The sequence below is a fragment of the Leuresthes tenuis genome, unplaced genomic scaffold (assembly GCF_036924035.1).
Source record: "Leuresthes tenuis unplaced genomic scaffold, fLeuTen1.0.hap1 SCAF_12, whole genome shotgun sequence".
Taxonomy (NCBI): Eukaryota; Metazoa; Chordata; class Actinopteri; order Atheriniformes; family Atherinopsidae; genus Leuresthes; species Leuresthes tenuis.
In genome coordinates, this window is record NW_027325366.1 from 33,414,639 (window position 1) to 33,434,446 (window position 19,808).

The following is a 19,808-nucleotide window of genomic DNA, read 5'->3' on the forward strand; positions in this document are numbered from 1 at the left end:
AGAAATGACAGAAAGCTGGTCTCAGAGGGTTCAGGCTGTGTTGGAGAATAAAGGAGCTCAGACCAGATATTCACTTTAAAGCTGCTGAGAACTGAGAAAAAACTCTGTTTCTGCCTCAGATTCTGGGTTTATGTTCATGTTTAACATGTTTCAGTGAATCTCTGCAGCTGCTTCCTGTTTTTATGGAACTATGGGAAGAAATGAGGACCAGTTGTTACAGCATTACTTTAAGATGCCGACGTGTCTCTTAACGCTCTCACAACAAACCTCAGATACAGAAAACTAAACATTTTTGAATCTGGAGAGACGGGAGGACAGAATGGAGAAAGCATTTCTCTGCAGTAGCAGTTTGATAATCCTTTAAAATGGTTTTATTCATGAGCAAAACTCCTCACAGTGTTTATTAGTCACCGCTGGTATACGATGGTTGTCTGATTCTACGCCTGAAGAGAAGATGGAGCTTCTGAGTGGTTAATCACAAGTTTCAGTCTCAGCTCCGACAGCAGCAGCGGAGATAAATCCCACACCCACTGAACGTCTCTCATTGTATTCCTGGCCTCACTGTTACCATCAGGCCTAAAAGCAGCTCAGCAGAAACCTTACGGGACACTGAACGCAGCTGATGGTTTTACCATCACTTATCGCATATTTCCTGATCATGAGAGAGTAAATTCTGCTGCGTTAGGTTCACTCGACGAGGCTCTCTGTGCAGTGGCAACAGTTCAGCCTGATGACCAGAGCCACTCTGAGAGCGTCGGTACTTCCCACATCAGAAACCAGGTACTCAGCAGCAACAACAGCGTAATCCAGCCAGAAAAAGTGGGCCAACACAAAGCCTCATGGATGGCCAGAGGAAGACAAAGAGCAGATCTTGTTATTAAGCTTCAGTGGGCACAAGTGTACATAATGAAAAATTCAACTTCACACAGCACCCACATACATGGAGTGTAACACCCAGAGGCACTTCCGATGAATTAAATAGAACAGCTTGACTTTCCCATGCATGCTTATCTTAGCATAACAGAGCTGGAACGTTCGAATGCACCATCCTTTTCCTCCTCCATCTATCGCTCCGTCCAAATCTGTTCGACTCAGTTTCATTCCCTGTTAAAACAGAGCCGCTCTGGTAGAAACCGCCAACGTTTCACCCCTGAGCTGCACTCTGAACACAGAACATTAAATGCAGAAACTCCAAAAATAACAAAACAACTCGATTTTACGCTACAGAAAGTACGAACACTAACACTCGATATGTGAGACAGCAAAGTGCCGCATTCAGCTTGTTTACTGCAGATTAAAAGACAATTATCTTCATGGCTGACGGAGCCTCGGATAAAAGAAGCCAGAGAAAGGCATCCAAAATAAACACACATGCCTGAGTCTGAACACAGACGTGAGGAATCTCACATCTCTGAATCACGCACTCTGCCCACAGCGAGAGAAACGAGTCGAAGCTTTTCACTCAACATCTGTGACGGCAGCAAGAAATAACCTGAAATCTGCTTCAGCAACAAACTGTTGGGTCCCACAGATCAGCCAATTATTGCCCTGCTTCCTGGAAGAAGGATTAAAACAGGATGATGTGAATGTTGTCAGAGAAACGGGGCGTTGTGTTCAGGTGCCGTGCGATACGTGGGAATTAAAAACTAAATAAACACAGGTGGATGGTGACTTTTCTATCCTCAGAGCTCTGATTTCATGGCTTCCTTTGGGGCACGGCAGTCAACCCCCCCGCTGCGGGGGTTTCCTCCACTGGGCCCCATTCGGGCCCTCAGCTAACGCATCTGCTCCAGACTTGACTGATGAAACCCGACAAACCAGCAGTGACCCTGAAAATCACACAGTTCCACATACTTCAGCCGGCTTTGGGGGGAAATCTTACTGCTTGAAGGTAAAACCCAGCTGGAACCGAGAGGTTGATCAGGATTACATAATAAATGACGTCAAGGCAAATTCAGGATCATGACTCTTTGCTTTTACGGATTAAAGTGGCTAAATATTGAGCAAATTCATCTCTGTGAATGTTGTGCGTCGGCCCATTTTGACCTGAATCCTCCATCACTGGTAAGTCCCACAGTTGGACTGAAGTGAAGTGCGTCATTCACAGAATCAATCGGCGCTGAGAAGAGACCAAAACCAGCTTCTTTTTAACAGAAAAACATTTTAAAAAGACATTTAAATGGACATTTCAGTTAAAAAGGTGGCGGCTTCTCAGTCAATCAGGAGGAAGGAGATTCCAGAGACTCACTCGATAGAATCAGGGGTAAAAAACACATGTTTGGGGCAGGACTTACATTTAGATAAAACATCTGCCCATCATGTCACATGGATGCTGCTCGACACAAAGGTGCATTCAGGTCAAACAGGTCAAAAGGACTCTGATGCTTATGGAAGAACAGCCTTTAAAGGGGAACTCCGGTGTTTTTAAACCTTATTTCTGGCATGAAATACGTTCATCTGCTCACAGAGAACAGTTTGGTGAAAGCCGGCGTCCTTCTGAAGATATTTAGATAACTGGAGATCCATATAACGGAGTGAACGGGGCTTAGAGGATGCAGCCTCTAAATAAGGCATTATCTGTCTTTATTTCACCAATACTTTAAGAAGAATGAATGAATGAACGTGTGCTATAGCTCTGTTAGCTCATAGCTGCTGTGTTGTTGTTATAGGAGGCTATCGGGGGGCTTATAGACTGCAGCACAGCTCATTCACTCCGGTAAGAACGTCCATCTTACTCAAAGTTGTCGTTCACGTCGTCTAAATCTGATAAATATCCTGCCATGTTGCACAAAACTATCAGCAGCAAACTCTGTGTGAAGTTAGCCGACTGTCACAGAGCACGGAGTGAATAAACTGTGCTGCAGGGGGGCGTGTGGATGAAGTGGTCCCAGTAGAGTGCCTGTGTAGAAATCCCTCCATTAGCTCTCCTATAGCCGCAAGTAGCCACATAACAGCAGCTATGAGCTAACAGAGCTATGAGCTAACAGCAGCTATGAGCTAACAGAGCTATGAGCTAAGAGCAGCTATGAGCTAACAGAGCTATAGCACACGTTCATTCATTCATTCTTCTTAAAGTATTGGTGAAATAAAGACAGATAATGCCTTATTTAGAGGCTGCATCCTCTAAGCCCCGTTCACTCCGTTATATGGATCTCCAGTTATCTAAATATCTTCTGAAGGACGCCGACTTTCACCAAACTGTTCTCTGTGAGCAGATGAACGTATTTCATGCCAGAAATAAGGTTTAAAAACACCGGAGTTCCCCTTTCAGGCTTTTCCTCCAGTCGGTGGGTGGAGTCCAACCAGTCAGCATCCAGCTGCATCACCGGTCAGCTGAAACCGGTGGGTTCACTTTCAGTTCGATCACAGCTAAATCAGATCGTTTGAGCAGAGACTTTCATGTTCAAAACTCCATCCTGAACTGGAGTGAACTTCAACATCAACAGTTCCCTCCAAAGATCCTGACGGGACCGTTTCAACACAGCGTTTAAGAACCGGCTGAAGAACTGCCAAATCAAATCAAGAGCAGAAGACTGAGAGCAGGATCCAGCTGGTCCTCCAGCATAAAGCAGAGACAGACGTTGGCTGGGGATTATCTTCCAAAGAAAAAAACACAAACACACTCAGCGCTCTGCAAATATTTATCAAATATTTGACCATTTTCAATTTGTCCCTTCATGCTATTTACAACAGGATTAACTGGACTTTATGTGCTTATGCTGCTTCAGTTTCCAGAAAAATCCCTACTTTCATCTGGGAGCAGTGCCACAGATCACCGTGCATCACACACACACACATGCACATGAAGCAGCTTGTGCACGGCTGTCTGTCCCTGTCTGACAGATGTTGTTACGCGTTCACACACATGTGCGTGCGCAGATGCTGATGGAAGCCGGCGGTTGATCCGCACCACTCCATGCATAACATCCTGTCAGGTGTCATGGCTCCTGTGCACAGTGTATGTGCGCTTAAGCCAGCGTTTTAGGGCTGGGGGGGGGGGGGGGTACAGAGCGCTGTGCTGCTCAGCTGCTGCGTTAATGCTCAAGATTAGACGGCGGGCTCCGCCCACAGACTGAAGGGAGGTCTGTTTTAGATCCTTTTTGTTTTACTCTCATGGACTCGAGGACAACGATCTCACAGCAGATTCTGTGCATCGAGCGCAGCTCAACAGCTATGTGTGAAACATTTGTTTCCTGCTTTTTGAAGTCAAGCCGAACGCGTTTTCACCAGGTCAGACTTCTGTCTGCAGCTCAGAAGCCTGGAAAGTCTTTGGACTCCAGGCTGGTGTTTGTGTGTAAAATAAAAAGCCAAACTTCCCTTTAAGCTTTAAAGAATAAGAGCTTCTGAGGCATCCTTTCACATTTAAAGATGCTACAATCATCATGAGGCTGCTCTCCAGAAACTAAAGCCTGTGTTTTCTGAACACGTGAAACATATTTCAACCTCAGTAGAGCAGCACATTTCTGAAAAGGTGGGCGATACGGCAAAAATATCACAACACGATTTTTAAAAAATAAAATCACGATTTCGATTTTATCACGATCTTAAATCGAAAAGTGACAAACAGACAGTGATGCAAAGTATTTTGGGCTGGGAGCTCGTACCGCGGGAACGCCTCCTTTTCTACGTCTTGAACGGTACCGATACTTTGCAAGATAAAAGGAAACTGCTTCTGTTTCCTCTTTCTATCGCTTGCTTGACTTGTCATAGGAGTGTCTTTGTCAAATGTTAATGTCTGTTTTGGTCTTAGCTGGCTGCTGCTTACGCTAGCTGCTGCTTAGGCTAGCCGCTGCTTACGCTAGCTGCTGCCTACGCTAGCTGCTGCCTCCCCTGCGGTGCCGCCGGGCCCCTCGCTGTTTGGCTCTCAGCATACTGTTTGGGATGCTTCTTCTTCAACTGATTGAACAGGTTCGTCCTGTTGCCACCCGACATGTGAACCGTTTCTGTGCAAACTTTGCAAATTACATTTGTTTGCGCTTGATCAGTTGCGTACAATCCAAACCAATTCCATATAATGGAGGCGTCCAGAAAACCACCAACTCCTCCGTTTGGCTTTCAGCCACGGCTCTCCATGCAGCTACACACAAACAAGGAGGCGGGTAAGAAAGCGCATCACTGCCCGTAGTTCGCTGTGATTGGTCGGTCAGGTTGATGATGTAACACGTCTGGTGCGTCGGTGCATCAGCATAGAACTGCAATTTATAAATGTGCCCGAGACGATCCCACGATCTCTGCAGTTTGACAGATCGTTATGGATCGTTTTCACTTTGCAATCGTTCACGATTTAATATCGTCACATCACCCCTAGCAGAGTCCAAAGTTCATTTCACTGCCATAAAAAACTAATTAAATCAGTTGAAAGGGTCATGTCCCACATGGATAAAACAGTCTCTGTTAGCAGGAATGAATGACTGGTTTAACGAGCCTCTTTAGACTTTAGACAGCAGGGATCTGGGAAGAGTTCTGCTCAGCTCAGGTGTTAATCTGGACCTGCTGGCAGCCGCTCAGGAAGCTGATCCAGCATCAAACATTAAAAGAGCAACGGGCTGCACGTCCCGATCAGCCGTCAGGGCGTTAAAAGCTGGAGGACAGACGGAGGGCGAGCCTCTGGGGTCGTGAAGCTGGCAGCCCACAGCCAGGAGGTGAGGCGGCGTCTCAGATAAAGCGTTGCTGTCAGGGAGAGTTTCATCGAAACAGATAATCTGAGCCGTCACGAGACAATCACCGCTTATGTAAGCGGCTGTGGAGCCGCAGCAGGATGTCGCTCCACCAGATATTTACAGCTCCATGCATGCAGGGGCCCGGCTGAGCTGGATGGTGTTAATTAACTCAAACAGATTTCTCTGGCCTCGTTTTGTCTCTGCAGCCACACTCTGTGAACATAACTCAGCTGATGTAACTTCAGAGGGTCTGAGGAGAGGCTGGAGTCAAGGCGAAGCGCTCAGTCTACTGCTCCATCTTTGCTCCAACCCTCACCTGCGCTCACAGATCTGGGTCGTATCTGAAAGAATTTAGCCTCCTTCCTGCGTTTGGGTCCTGATGATTCACACAGAATCCTACCGGGTTCAGGGTTCTGTGTCCTGATTATTGCCTCAGTTGCTCCTGTGTCTGTGGATAAAAGCACTTTTAGCACCTTGCTTGTGGAAAACTCATCTGCAGATTCATGATTTGGGACCAGATGCCGATTTCCCCATTTAGTAAATCTGGGCCTTTGCAGGACGTTTGCTGTAGTTTCATAAAAGATAAAGTTTTTACGGCCTGAAGCGATCATTTTCTTTTTCATTTGATGGATTGTTCACAGTAAATATTAGTGGCGAGCATCAAACATTGTGGACGTCAGTTTTAATATTTTCTCTGACCTCCCGCTCACTGCAGGTTCGAGCACGGCGGCCTCACGTGCGTCTCAGTGAGCTGTGGTTACGCAACAGCAGTCACATGACGCCAGGTCGGATTTGTGGCTGTAAAAGTGAGGAAACCTCTCTGCAAAAACATGAGCGGATCAGGTGGAACGGAGAGGGACACGGAGAGGAAAAAGGTCAGCAGAGGAGCCTGTCTGCAGGCGGTGACTCCTCCATGACACCTGGGAAAGGCTCTGTTGGCATAGTTGTGTCATCCAGGATCTCATCAGGTCTGCAACAGCTTCCTCCAAGGACCGAGGCTCAATATGGAGAATCATCACGGCTCATCTAACGAGAGGAAGCAAAGCGAAACAGTGGCCCTGCTGCTGTATGTAGGTCATGCTTTAAGGCGTCAGACCATTTTCTTCAGTCTTTGTCTCTGAGAAGGATGACAAACTGAGGTGCAGTTAGGTGATGAAGGAGGGGAAGAGGCTGGACACTGATTCCTGCGGCCTGGCAGGCTGTGAGCTTCCTTTAACACTGGCCAAAACAAACAGCCTCTCAAGTGTCCGACACACTCATAAGCTGCTGTTTTAACCCTCAACACATCTCCTGCCAAGAGGAGCATTTCTGAGCCGGTCCGTTTGTAGAGCAGACCGTGTGGTCTGAGCCTGATGCCAAGGATGAAAATCTGGATCCTGATAAATCTCTTCTGCAGTGGGCAGAGCTCCAACTCTGCCACGATTTTCATGCAGAACTTTCTGAGTTTAGCGGCTGAAAAAGCAACCGAAGCACGGATTGGAGATGGATGTGGTGTCATTAACGGAAGTGCCAACGATGGAACATCTCCTTCCACAGAGGTTCAACTTATCTCATAAAACACGGAGCTCTCTGTCTGGCTCGGCTGCTTCCTTTGGACGCGCTCCAACTCCTCGCTAAGTTTCATGAAAGTTGACTTGGGAGCATAATCCTGTTAAGGGACTTCATCCAGTTCTTAAGCTGCGCTTCCATCACAAGAACATTTTCTGTTTAGCTCACCAAGAACCTTCTGGGTGGGGCTTGCAATGCCAAAAATGTCCGATTGGTCGAGTGTTTGCAGCCTTTTGTCGTGTAAAATCTGCTGATTTTCAGAGGTACAAACTATTCAAACTCAGATCAGTTCAGATTCAACCAGCTGAGAGCTCAGAAGCTTTAATCTCAGGAACTGTTAGGTAACATGAAGCGTGTAATCTCAACAGCGAGCAACAAACTTAAATTTGCCTCATTTAAGTTCTCTTTCATGCTTTTTCTGTTGTTTCTGGGACTTCCCTGAAATAAAAGATGAACGTTCACAACAGGAAACCAAATATTGGACAAAAAGTCGCAGATGCTGCCAACAAGGTGCATAAATAAAGTCTGAAAGTTGCCTGTGAATCCTGCCAAAGTTTAAACGGTCTTTAAAGGAAGCTTTTTGGAAGATATCACAGTTCTGTAGAGGTGCTCCGGCCCAACAGGACCGAGCCTCTCACAGGCACATCCCTGGTTCTGCACGCCACGGCAGCAGGAAACGCTGCTCCTTCAGTTCAGAAAGGTTTCAAAGCTCCAGATGAAGCCGTCAGAGCAGGTTTCACAGCTCAGAGGAGCTTCTGAATGCCGAGGCTCTTCTGAACCAAACGGATCCCGTTCAGGGTTCAGGGTTGCATGAAAAAGACTTCTTTCAAACAAATCCCACGAGGGAAACGAGTTCCTTTGAACTGATTCTTACTTTTCTAATCATCAGAAACCAAAAAGAAAATCTTTAACAAAGAACGGTCGGAGTGGGACAAAAACAGAAGCCTTTCTTCGTCAGAGACGGATGAAATTTACTAGATTTATGAGCCATTCTCTGATTCTTCTCGGCTTCTTTTCAAGTAACAGAAGTTCTTAATGAAATGTACTCTTTGATTCTTTAGCAGGAGTTCTGGCTCTGAACAACACAACAATCCCTGTTATCATGAAGCTAACCTTTCTAACTTTAACGTTTCTCATGTTAACAAATGGAAAATTCTATCAGATTTGGATCCATTTCTTTTTCAGTTGTTGACGTCATTTTCACTTCAAACAGCTTTTTTTTATTCTTAGATCCACGATTTGTAAAATGAGTTGAGATTAATCTTATTTGTAAAATCCATCTATCCATCCATCCATCCATCCATCCATCTATCTATCTATCTATCTATCTATCTATCTATCTATCTATCTATCTATCTATCTATCTATCTATCTATCTATCTATCTATCTATCTATCTATCTATCTATCTATCTATCTATCTATCTATCTATCTATCTATCTATCTATCTCTCTCTCTGTCTCTCTCTCCATCATTAGCTCCTACACAGAAATGATCCAATGATACAGCAGTATGATGACGGTGTCCTACAGCTGATGACATCACACCTACAGTGAGGTCCCCCCCCCCCCCCCCCCCTTCATACAAGCTAACTGACAACAACAAAGATGGCAGCCTGGTGGGATAATACTGTCAGCCAGATTAGCAGAGCTTTGTTCATCTCCTGTGATGCATTCAAAGACAGGCGCATGTTTTCCCACATTCTTGCATCTTAAAAGTTTAAAAGGCCCTCGCTGCTCTGCCCCCCCCCCCACTTCTGCTGCTTCTGACAAGCAGAGTTTGTGCTGTTTACATACAACAAATTACAGTCGGGCACAGAGGACGCCTGGAGCCACAAAGAGCCACAGGGGCCGCGGAGCTGCTTCCTTAATGCAACAGCGATGAGCTCGCTAATTACTCTGAGACGATCCAGGAAGTAGACTGATGCAGACAGACGTGTGTCTGCAGGCGACGCTTTGACCATCACCAGCATGGAGAAACATGCAGCATGACGGCTGCAGGATTCACTGTGACAGCTGCAGGATTCACTGTGACGGCTGCAGGATTCACTGTGACGGCTGCAGGATTCACTGTGACGGCTGCAGGATTCACTGTGACGGCTGCAGGATTCACTGTGACGGCTGCAGGATTCACTGTGACGGCTGCAGGATTCACTGTGGCAGCTGCAGGATTCACTGTGACGGCTGCAGGATTCACTGTGACGGCTGCAGGATTCACTGTGACGGCTGCAGGATTCACTGTGACGGCTGCAGGATTCACTGTGACAGCTGCAGGATTCACTGTGGCAGCTGCAGAATTCACTGTGACGGCTGCAGGATTCACTGTGACGGCTGCAGGATTCACTGTGACGGCTGCAGGATTCACTGTGACGGCTGCAGGATTCACTGTGACGGCTGCAGGATTCACTGTGACGGCTGCAGGATTCACTGTGACGGCTGCAGGATTCACTGTGACGGCTGCAGGATTCACTGTGACGGCTGCAGGATTCACTGTGACGGCTGCAGGATTCACTGTGACGGCTGCAGGATTCACTGTGACGGCTGCAGGATTCACTGTGACGGCTGCAGGATTCACTGTGACGGCTGCAGGATTCACTGTGACGGCTGCAGGATTCACTGTGACAGCTGCAGGATTCACTGTGACGGCTGCAGGATTCACTGTGACGGCTGCAGGATTCACTGTGACGGCTGCAGGATTCACTGTGACGGCTGCAGGATTCACTGTGACGGCTGCAGGATTCACTGTGACGGCTGCAGGATTCACTGTGACGGCTGCAGGATTCACTGTGACGGCTGCAGGATTCACTGTGACGGCTGCAGGATTCACTGTGACGGCTGCAGGATTCACTGTGACGGCTGCAGGATTCACTGTGACGGCTGCAGGATTCACTGTGACGGCTGCAGGATTCACTGTGACGGCTGCAGGATTCACTGTGACGGCTGCAGGAACGTGCAAACAATGAAGCTCTAAAATGTTTGGAATGAATCTGGCAGCTTTGCCTCGTTTCTTCAGGGCGTCTGATGAAGCCAGCAGCCACACAGCAGAAGGATCCAGGCTCACATCAGCCCAAACTCTGCCTCCATTTCATGAATTCTTTAAACTCCACAGTTTCTCTCAATTATTCATGCTAAAGAGCATCAGACGGCCGCACTGCAGCATCCTGTCTGAGAGTTCAGCACCTGAAATAAGATCCATCCATCATCCATCCATCCATCATCCATCCATCCATCCATCATCCATCCATCATCCATCCATCCATCCATCATCCATCATCCATCATCCATCCATCCATCCATCATCCATCCATCCATCATCCATCCATCCATCCATCCAACCATCCATCCATCATCCATCCATCCATCCATCCATCCATCATCCATCCATCATCCATCCATCATCCATCATCCATCCATCCATCATCCATCATCCATCCATCCATCCATCATCCATCCATCCATCATCCATCCATCCATCCATCCATCCATCATCCATCCATCATCCATCCATCATCCATCATCCATCCATCCATCATCCATCATCCATCCATCATCCATCCATCCATCCATCCATCCATCATCCATCCATCATCCATCCATCATCCATCATCCATCCATCCATCATCCATCATCCATCCATCCATCCATCATCCATCCATCCATCATCCATCCATCCATCCATCATCCATCCATCCATCCATCATCCATCCATCCATCCATCCATCCATCATCCATCCATCATCCATCCATCATCCATCATCCATCCATCCATCATCCATCATCCATCCATCCATCCATCATCCATCCATCCATCATCCATCCACCCATCCATCATCCATCCATCCATCCATCATCCATCCACCCATCCATCATCCATCCATCCATCCATCATCCATCCATCCATCCATCATCCATCCATCATCCATCCATCCATCATCCATCCATCATCCATCATCCATCCATCATCCATCCATCATCCATCCATCATCCATCCATCCATCATTCATCCATCATCCATCATCCATCCATCCATCCATCCATCCATCATCCATCCATCCATCATCCATCCATCATCCATCCATCATCCATCATCCATCCATCCATCATTCATCCATCATCCATCCATCATCCATCCATCATCCATCCATCCATCATCCATCCATCATCCATCCATCATCCATCATCCATCCATCCATCATTCATCCATCATCCATCATCCATCCATCCATCCATCCATCCATCATCCATCCATCATCCATCATCCATCCATCCATCATTCATCCATCATCCATCCATCCATCCATCCATCCATCCATCCATCATCCATCCATCATCCATCATCCATCATCCATCCATCCATCCATCCATCCATCATCCATCCATCATCCATCATCCATCCATCCATCCATCCATCCATCCATCATCCATCCATCCATCATCCATCCATCCATCATCCATCCATCATCCATCCATCCATCCATCCATCCATCCAACCATCATCCATCCATCCATCATCCATCATCCATCCATCATCCATCCATCATCCATCCATCCATCCATCCATCCATCCATCCATCCATCCATCATCCATCCATCATCCATCCATCCATCATCCATCCATCATCCATCCATCCATCCATCCATCCATCCAACCATCATCCATCCATCCATCCATCCATCATCCATCCATCCATCATCCATCATCCATCCATCCATCCATCCATCCATCCATCCATCCATCCATCCATCCATCATCCATCCATCCATCCATCCATCCATCCATCCATCCATCCATCCATCCATCCATCCATCATCCATCCATCATCCATCCATCATCCATCCATCCATCCATCCATCCATCCATCCATCCATCCATCATCCATCCATCATCCATCCATCATCCATCTTCAGATGTTTTCACACCATCAGCAGAGGTGAAGAAGGAGGGATGGAAGGCAGCGATGTGCTTTAACTCATTAATCTGCTGACTGAGCTGATCGGGTTCACTGTTGGTTCCTGTGAACTCACCAGAGAAGAAGTTCTTGGCTCTCAGGTAGCTGACGCTCAGGCGGAGGATGGACAGTTTGTCCAGACTGGCGGTGACTTCCTCGGGGAAGGGCAGCAGACTGGCCAGCCGCTCCAGCTCGCCGTTCAGACGGTCCCGGTGCCGTTTGGACGGGTTGGATTTGGCCCCTTCGGCTGGGGGCGGCTTCACCCTGATCATCATCGCAGAATAAGAGAAGCTTCAGCATCAAGCAGCACATTTAGGAGTTAGATATAACAACAATATCATTTTCAATCAGTAAATATTAAACCTGAGCAGTTTAAAGATAACTGACCCAAAAACACCAAGGTCAGAAAAATCATTTCTTTTTCATTCTGTTTAGCTATAAAACAACTTTTCGTCACCCTTCGGTTCATATTCTTGAACCTCAGAAGTCACAGACGTGATAAGACTCTCAGGTTTCTGATCGTTTGCGGTTAAAGGAGGTTGAATAACGAGGTTTGAGCTGTTAAAGAGGTTCAGGGATCCAGCAGGAGATCCCAGACTGGATGTTTGAACTGTTTTAATCATCTTTTTCATCTGCACAGATGTGAAAACTGTGTGTCCGACAGGTTTTTAACTTCACAAATTACCACAAAATCAAGTGTAACACAATGAGGTGAGTTACTGAGGACTGATCCGCTGAAGTTATTCAGACATTTCAGAATGAGGGCTGATGTTCTTCCTGTGTTGTGGCTCCAGGTTTTTCTCTCTGGCTCCAAGCGTCCTTCTGACTGGATTCATCCAAATAAGTGAAACCACCTGTGAGCTTGTTAATAATACTCCATAAATCAGTCTGCAGATGAACTCCCAGAGGATGATGTGACCTTCGGTTTTCACAGATTCTACAGAACCAAACGTCTTCCCTTCATAACAAACCAGATTTCATGTAAACTGGCTCGAAATGAACCAGCTCCCAGTTTGGATGAATGACTGAAACGTTTTAAACCTCCAGAGAAGTAAAAAAAAAAACACGTTTTATTAGAATCTGCCAAAGAAATACCTGCGATTGAGCCTTTAAACGTCTCTGTGATCACTTTTATGCCACCGATATCATACAAACCGACCAAAGAGTTGATAATTCACATAATCCTGGAACACAGTCCTGGAAAATAAGGCAACATGTTTCAGGTCTTTAAACTCAAACTGCACCGGACAGAAATGACATGCTGACAGCAGCAGATGGTTTAATGAGATGATGTCGTTCAAATGGCTTAAATCTGATTATCCGAAGTAATCATCATATGATTAATTGATAATATTGTGGCAATAAATTCAGACGCAGTCGCCTTAATCAGCGCTGAGCAGATGTTACATCAGCAGGTGGTAAAATAGATTTAACCTCCTAAAAAGACACTGAACTTCACATGTTGACTGAATAAATAAATATTAAAATAATTTAAAATGATTCTTTTTTCAGTGTTTAGGAGACTTCCATCAGATTATTGAAAAGGATGTGAAAGACATCAGAAAACAGAGAGTCTGAGAGAGTTAAAGCTCCAGCCAATCACGTGCTTTAAATGCTGGCAGTGGGTGGAGCTTCGTGCTGATTGGATGAGGGATCAGCTCCTCTTCTGACATGTTTAGAAGCAGAAGGATGAAGAAGAAGAAGAAGAAGATGCCACCTTCAACTGATTTAAGCAACAATTAAGTCTGAAACGTGAGGCTTGAAAATATAGATTAGGAATAAAAACACTTGAAAGCAGGTGTTTTAAACTCGTTTAAAGCGTGAAACTAGAACCATGACTAGAACCATGACTAGAACCATGAATGGGACCATGACTAGAACCATGACTGGGTTACAGACTGGAACCATGACTGGGACACAGACTGGAAACATGACTGGGTTACAGACTGGAACCATGACTAGAACCATGACTTCAACCATGACTGGGACACAGACTGGAACCATGACTGGAACCATGAGTGGGACCATGACTGGAACCATGACTGGAACCATGACTGGGACACAGACTGGAACCATGACTGGAACCATGACTGGGACACAAACTGGAACCATGACTGGGACACAAACTGGAACCATGACTGGAACCATGACTGGAACCATGACTGGAACCATGACTGGGAAACAGACTGGAACACAGACTGGAACCATGACTTCAACCATGACTGGAACCATGACTGGGACACAGACTGTAACCATGACTGGGACACAAACTGGAACCATGACTGGAACACAGACTGGAACCATGACTGGAACCATGAGTGGGTTACAGACTGGAACCATGACTGGGACACAGACTGGAACCATGACTGGGACACAGACTGGGTTACACACTGGAACCATGACTGGAACCATGACTGGAACACAGACTGGAACCATGACTGGAACCATGACTGGGAAACAGACTGGAACCATGACTGGGTTACAGACTGGAACCATGACTGGAACCATGAATGGAACTATGACTGGGACACAGACTGGAACCATGACTGGAACACAGACTGGAACCATGACTGGAACCATGACTGGAACCATGACTGGGAAACAGACTGGAACCATGACTGGAACCATGACTGGAACCATGACTGGAACCATGACTGGGACACAGACTGGAACCATGACTGGGTTACAGACTGGAACCATGACTGGAACCATGAATGGAACTATGACTGGGACACAGACTGGAACCATGACTGGAACACAGACTGGAACCATGACTGGAACCATGACTGGAACCATGACTGGAACCATGACTGGGAAACAGACTGGAACCATGACTGGAACCATGACTGTAACACAGACTGGAACCATGACTGGAACCATGACTGGAACCATGACTGGAACCATGACTGGGACACAGACTGGAACCATGACTGGGAAACAGACTGGAACCATGACTGGAACCATGAATGGAACTATGACTGGGACACAGACTGGAACCATGACTGGAACACAGACTGGAACCATGACTGGGACACAGACTGGAACCATGACTGGGAAACAGACTGGAACCATGACTGGAACACAGACTGGAACCATGACAGGGTTACAGACAGGAACCATGACTGGAACCATGACTGGGTTACAGACTGGAACCATGACAGGGTTACAGACTGGAACCATGACTGGGACACAGACTGGAACCATGACTGGGAAACAGACTGGAACCATGACTGGAACCATGAATGGAACTATGACTGGGACACAGACTGGAACCATGACTGGAACACAGACTGGAACCATGACTGGGACACAGACTGGAACCATGACTGGGAAACAGACTGGAACCATGACTGGAACACAGACTGGAACCATGACAGGGTTACAGACAGGAACCATGACTGGAACCATGACTGGGTTACAGACTGGAACCATGACAGGGTTACAGACTGGAACCATGACTGGGACACAGACTGGAACCATGACTGGGAAACAGACTGGAACCATGACTGGGACACAGACTGGAACCATGACTGGGAAACAGACTGGAACCATGACTGGGTTACAGACTGGAACCATGACTGGGACACAGACTGGAACCATGACTGGGAAACAGACTGGAACCATGACTGGGTTACAGACTGGAACCATGACTGGGACACAGACTGGAACCATGACTGGGACACAGACTGGAACCATGACAGGGTTACAGACTGGAACCATGACTGGAACACAGACTGGAACCATGACAGGGTTACAGAATGGAACCATGACTGGAACACAGACTGGAACCATGACTGGGAAACAGACTGGAACCATGACTGGGTTACAGACAGGAACCATGACTGGGTTATAAACTGGAACCATGACTGGGACACAGACTGGAACCATGACTGGGTTACAGACAGGAACCATGACTGGGTTATAAACTGGAACCATGACTGGAACACAGACTGGAACCATGACTGGGAAACAGACTGGAACCATGACTGGGTTACAGACTGGAACCATGACTGGGAAACAGACTGGAACCATGACTGGGTTACAGACTGGAACCATGACAGGGTTACAGACTGGAACCATGACTGGAACACAGACTGGAACCATGACAGGGTTACAGACTGGAACACAGACTGGAACCATGACTGGGTTACAGACAGGAACCATGACTGGGTTACAAACTGGAACCATGACTGGGACACAGACTGGAACCATGACAGGGAAACAGACTGGAACCATGACTGGGACACAGACTGGAACCATGACAGGGTTACAGACTAGAACCATGACTGGAACCATGACTGGGTTACAGACAGGAACCATAACTGGGTTACAAACTGGAACCATGACTGGGACACAGACTGGAACCATGACAGGGTTACAGACTAGAACCATGACTGGAACCATGACTGGGTTACAGACAGGAACCATGACTGGAACACAGACTGGAACCATGACTGGAACCATGACTGGAACCATAACTGGGTTACAAACTGGAACCATGACTGGGACACAGACTGGAACCATGACTGGAACCATGACTGGGTTACAGTCTGGAACCATGACTGGGTTACAGTCTGGAACCATGACAGGGACACAGACTGGAACCATGACTGGAACCATGACTGGGTTACAGTCTGGAACCATAACTGGGTTACAAACTGGAACCATGACTGGGACACAGACTGGAACCATGACTGGGTTACAGTCTGGAACCATGACTGGGACACAGACTGGAACCATGACTGGAACCATGACTGGGTTACAGTCTGGAACCATGACTGGGACACAGACTGGAACCATGACTGGAACCATGACTGGGTTACAGTCTGGAACCATGACTGGGTTACAGTCTGGAACCATGACTGGGACACAGACTGGAACAGTCCTCACAGTTTAATCTGATTCTAACTCATGTTAAATCTGTTTACATCAGGCCTTTAACATCAGAAAAACTCAAATATCCATCCATCCATTTTCTATACCGACAGTTACATACATTCATGTTTTTGGATGGTGGGAGGAAGCCGGAGTACCTGGAGAGAAAACTCAAATATCATTAACTCAAATATCATTAACTCAAAAGTGTCTGTCCTTCAGATACAGAAACAACAAAATGAGGGGATGAAAATTATTATTACCCTTTATTTATGCATCTTTCATTCTTTAACAGAGAGCTAAGCTAACCAGAGAGTGATGCTAATTCTGATTCTGACCAAATTCATCTGTTTTATTATTCATAACTCTGAGATTAACTTTTTTTTTCAGGTTTCCTGGAGGATAATATAATATAATATAATATAATATAATATAATATAATATAATATAATATAATATAATATAATATAATATAATATAATATAATATAATATAATATAATATAATATAATGTAAGGTAATGTAATGGAATAGAATAGAATGTATTATAATATAATATAATGTAATAGAATAGAATAGAATAAAACACAATACAAAAGAATGTATTATAATATAATGTAATGTAATATAAGATAAGATAAAATAAGATAACATAATGAATTGAACTGGGATTAAATGTAATGATTTGATTATTAAAATCACACTCAAATCAAACACTGAAACATGAATTTAGAGTTTAAATGGCGGCGTGCACGCGTATCGCTCAGTTTATGGGTTAATGAGTGAACGTGTTTTCCTCCTGCAGCTGATTTTTAAAGCAGCCTTTAATTTATAATTCATCTGCAGTTTAGCTTCATTTTATTTTTCACTTATTAATTATTTCATCGGTAAAATGTTGAGTTTGAAGGTGCGTTTAAAAACGTTTCTGAATTATTTAAAGCAGCAAAAACACGCAGTTTTCACACATTATGACTTAAATCCCAAATAAACGTGTGATTTTACACAAAGATTCAAAGCAGCAGATGAAAAAGAACCGAACGGGCCGGCTGATCCTCTGCGGGGCGTCCAGACAGAAAATGGCGCAACAGCCGCCGGGGGGGTCCCGGTAAGGAGGCCGCGGATCACCGAGAGCACGATAACATTATATCTAAAAGCTTTAACTGTTGTATGGTCTGTTTTCAGGGGGAATGAGCAGGTTTTTAAAGGGAAGGAAAGGAAGCAGCGCTGCGGCTTAAGGCCGCTGCGGGCCTCTGAGACCCGAAAACATCCAAATTTACCCAAAAACCTGCCGGTTCAACCACTTCTCTGAGCCCCGAAAGCAGAAAGGCCTCCGAAGGAAACGAAATATTCACACAAAACCTGTTTTTAACGTGAGAAACAACACATGGAGGTTATTCCTGGAGCGGATTCACGCTCCTGGAGGATTTAAACGGTTTGATGAGAGTCAGAGAATGAAAACTGAGGTGACTCACGCTCTCTGGACGGGTTTTCTCCTCTTGCGTCCCGCATACATGCCGCTCCTCTTATATAACCGCACACAGATCTTTCAGAAACACGCACGTCCCGCTACAATCCTCCAGTTTTGCACCGTGAACTCATGCTGGAAATAAGAGAAATCACTGAAAACAGGAATGCGAGTCTCACGCGGGCCAAACTGCGCTCCTTCTGCGGCACGAACAGCAAGTGACGCAGCGGAGGAGCAGAAACGCGTCAGATTTGCACCTGATGAAGTTGTTCAAGTAAAGAGGCGCTGTTGGATCTTCATCCTGAGGAAGAGGAGTGCGCGCTCCTCACAAAACAGGTGCAGTTTGCGCCAGAATCTTGCGCATCTCACATCAGCATCGCGCACAAGGTTTGAACGTGTCACATCTCCGCTGCCTCCACTCCAACCGGCCCCGGACCGCAGATACGGGCGCGCGCATTCCACTGGCGGGCACGCCCGACACAGTTTTCTGTCGGGAGCGCGCTCAGTAGGCGTGTCAGTATTTGGGGCTCGGGACAGTGGACGCGCTGGCTTCATTCGCGCGGGCACGCGACAGAGTCTCCTGGAAACATAGGTTTAGCGTGTCCATGCGGGCGCGCTCCCGAGAGGGTGTCTCCGTCCAATCAGCGCGCAGATGGAAGATGGAGGCTCAGGCGGCAGAATGTGGGTCAGAGGTCAACCTTTAAATGATGAAGATTCATCTTCATCAGGCCCAAACAAGAAGGATCTACTTCAGGCGGGTCTGATCCGGGTCCTGAGGCCGGCCCAGGGGCCCAGAGGCCCCGACAGAAGCCCAGGGGCCCCGACAGAACCCCAGGAGCTCAGGGGCCCCGACAGAAGCCCAGGGGCCCCGACAGAAGCCCAGGGGCCCCGACAGAAGCCCACGAGCACGCACGGGTCGGGTGGGGTTGGGTTTTAATTTATAGGCCCGTTGAAAACCTAAACAGGATATAAAAATACACTCAGCGGCCACTTCCTGCTCAATTAACACAAACAGCTGATCAGCCAATCACGTGGCTGCATTTAGGCATGTGGAGGTGATCAAAACAGGTTTCTGTTCAAACCGAGCATCAGAATGTGGCCGAAAGGGGATTCAAGTGACTTTGAATGTGGCTGTTGGAGCCAGACGGGAACTCGTTCCAACCCAGGACTGCAGAACAGGTGGAGACCTGGAGAAGATGGGCTGCAGCAGCAGGAGATCTCACCGGCCGCCGCTGCTGTCAGCTGACAGCAGGAAGCTGAGGTCAAAGTTCACGCAGGCCCACCAAAAACGGACAACAGAAGACCGGAAAAA

General features: G+C 46.6%; 1 protein-coding gene across 1 annotated transcript in view; it reads right to left on the minus strand.

Annotated features, from left to right (window-relative positions):
• Positions 1-19,020, minus strand: part of LOC140319796 (aryl hydrocarbon receptor-like) — a 42,477-nt gene extending 23,457 nt beyond the window's left edge. The window contains exons 1-2 of the mRNA XM_072397583.1: positions 18,504-19,020; positions 12,233-12,420 (exon numbers count right to left, since the gene is read on the minus strand). Coding sequence (XP_072253684.1) covers positions 12,233-12,420; positions 18,504-18,544 — 229 coding nt within the window. The 5' untranslated portion in view covers positions 18,545-19,020. The remainder of the gene's footprint in view (positions 1-12,232; positions 12,421-18,503) is intronic.
• Between the last annotated feature and the right edge of the window lie 788 nt (positions 19,021-19,808).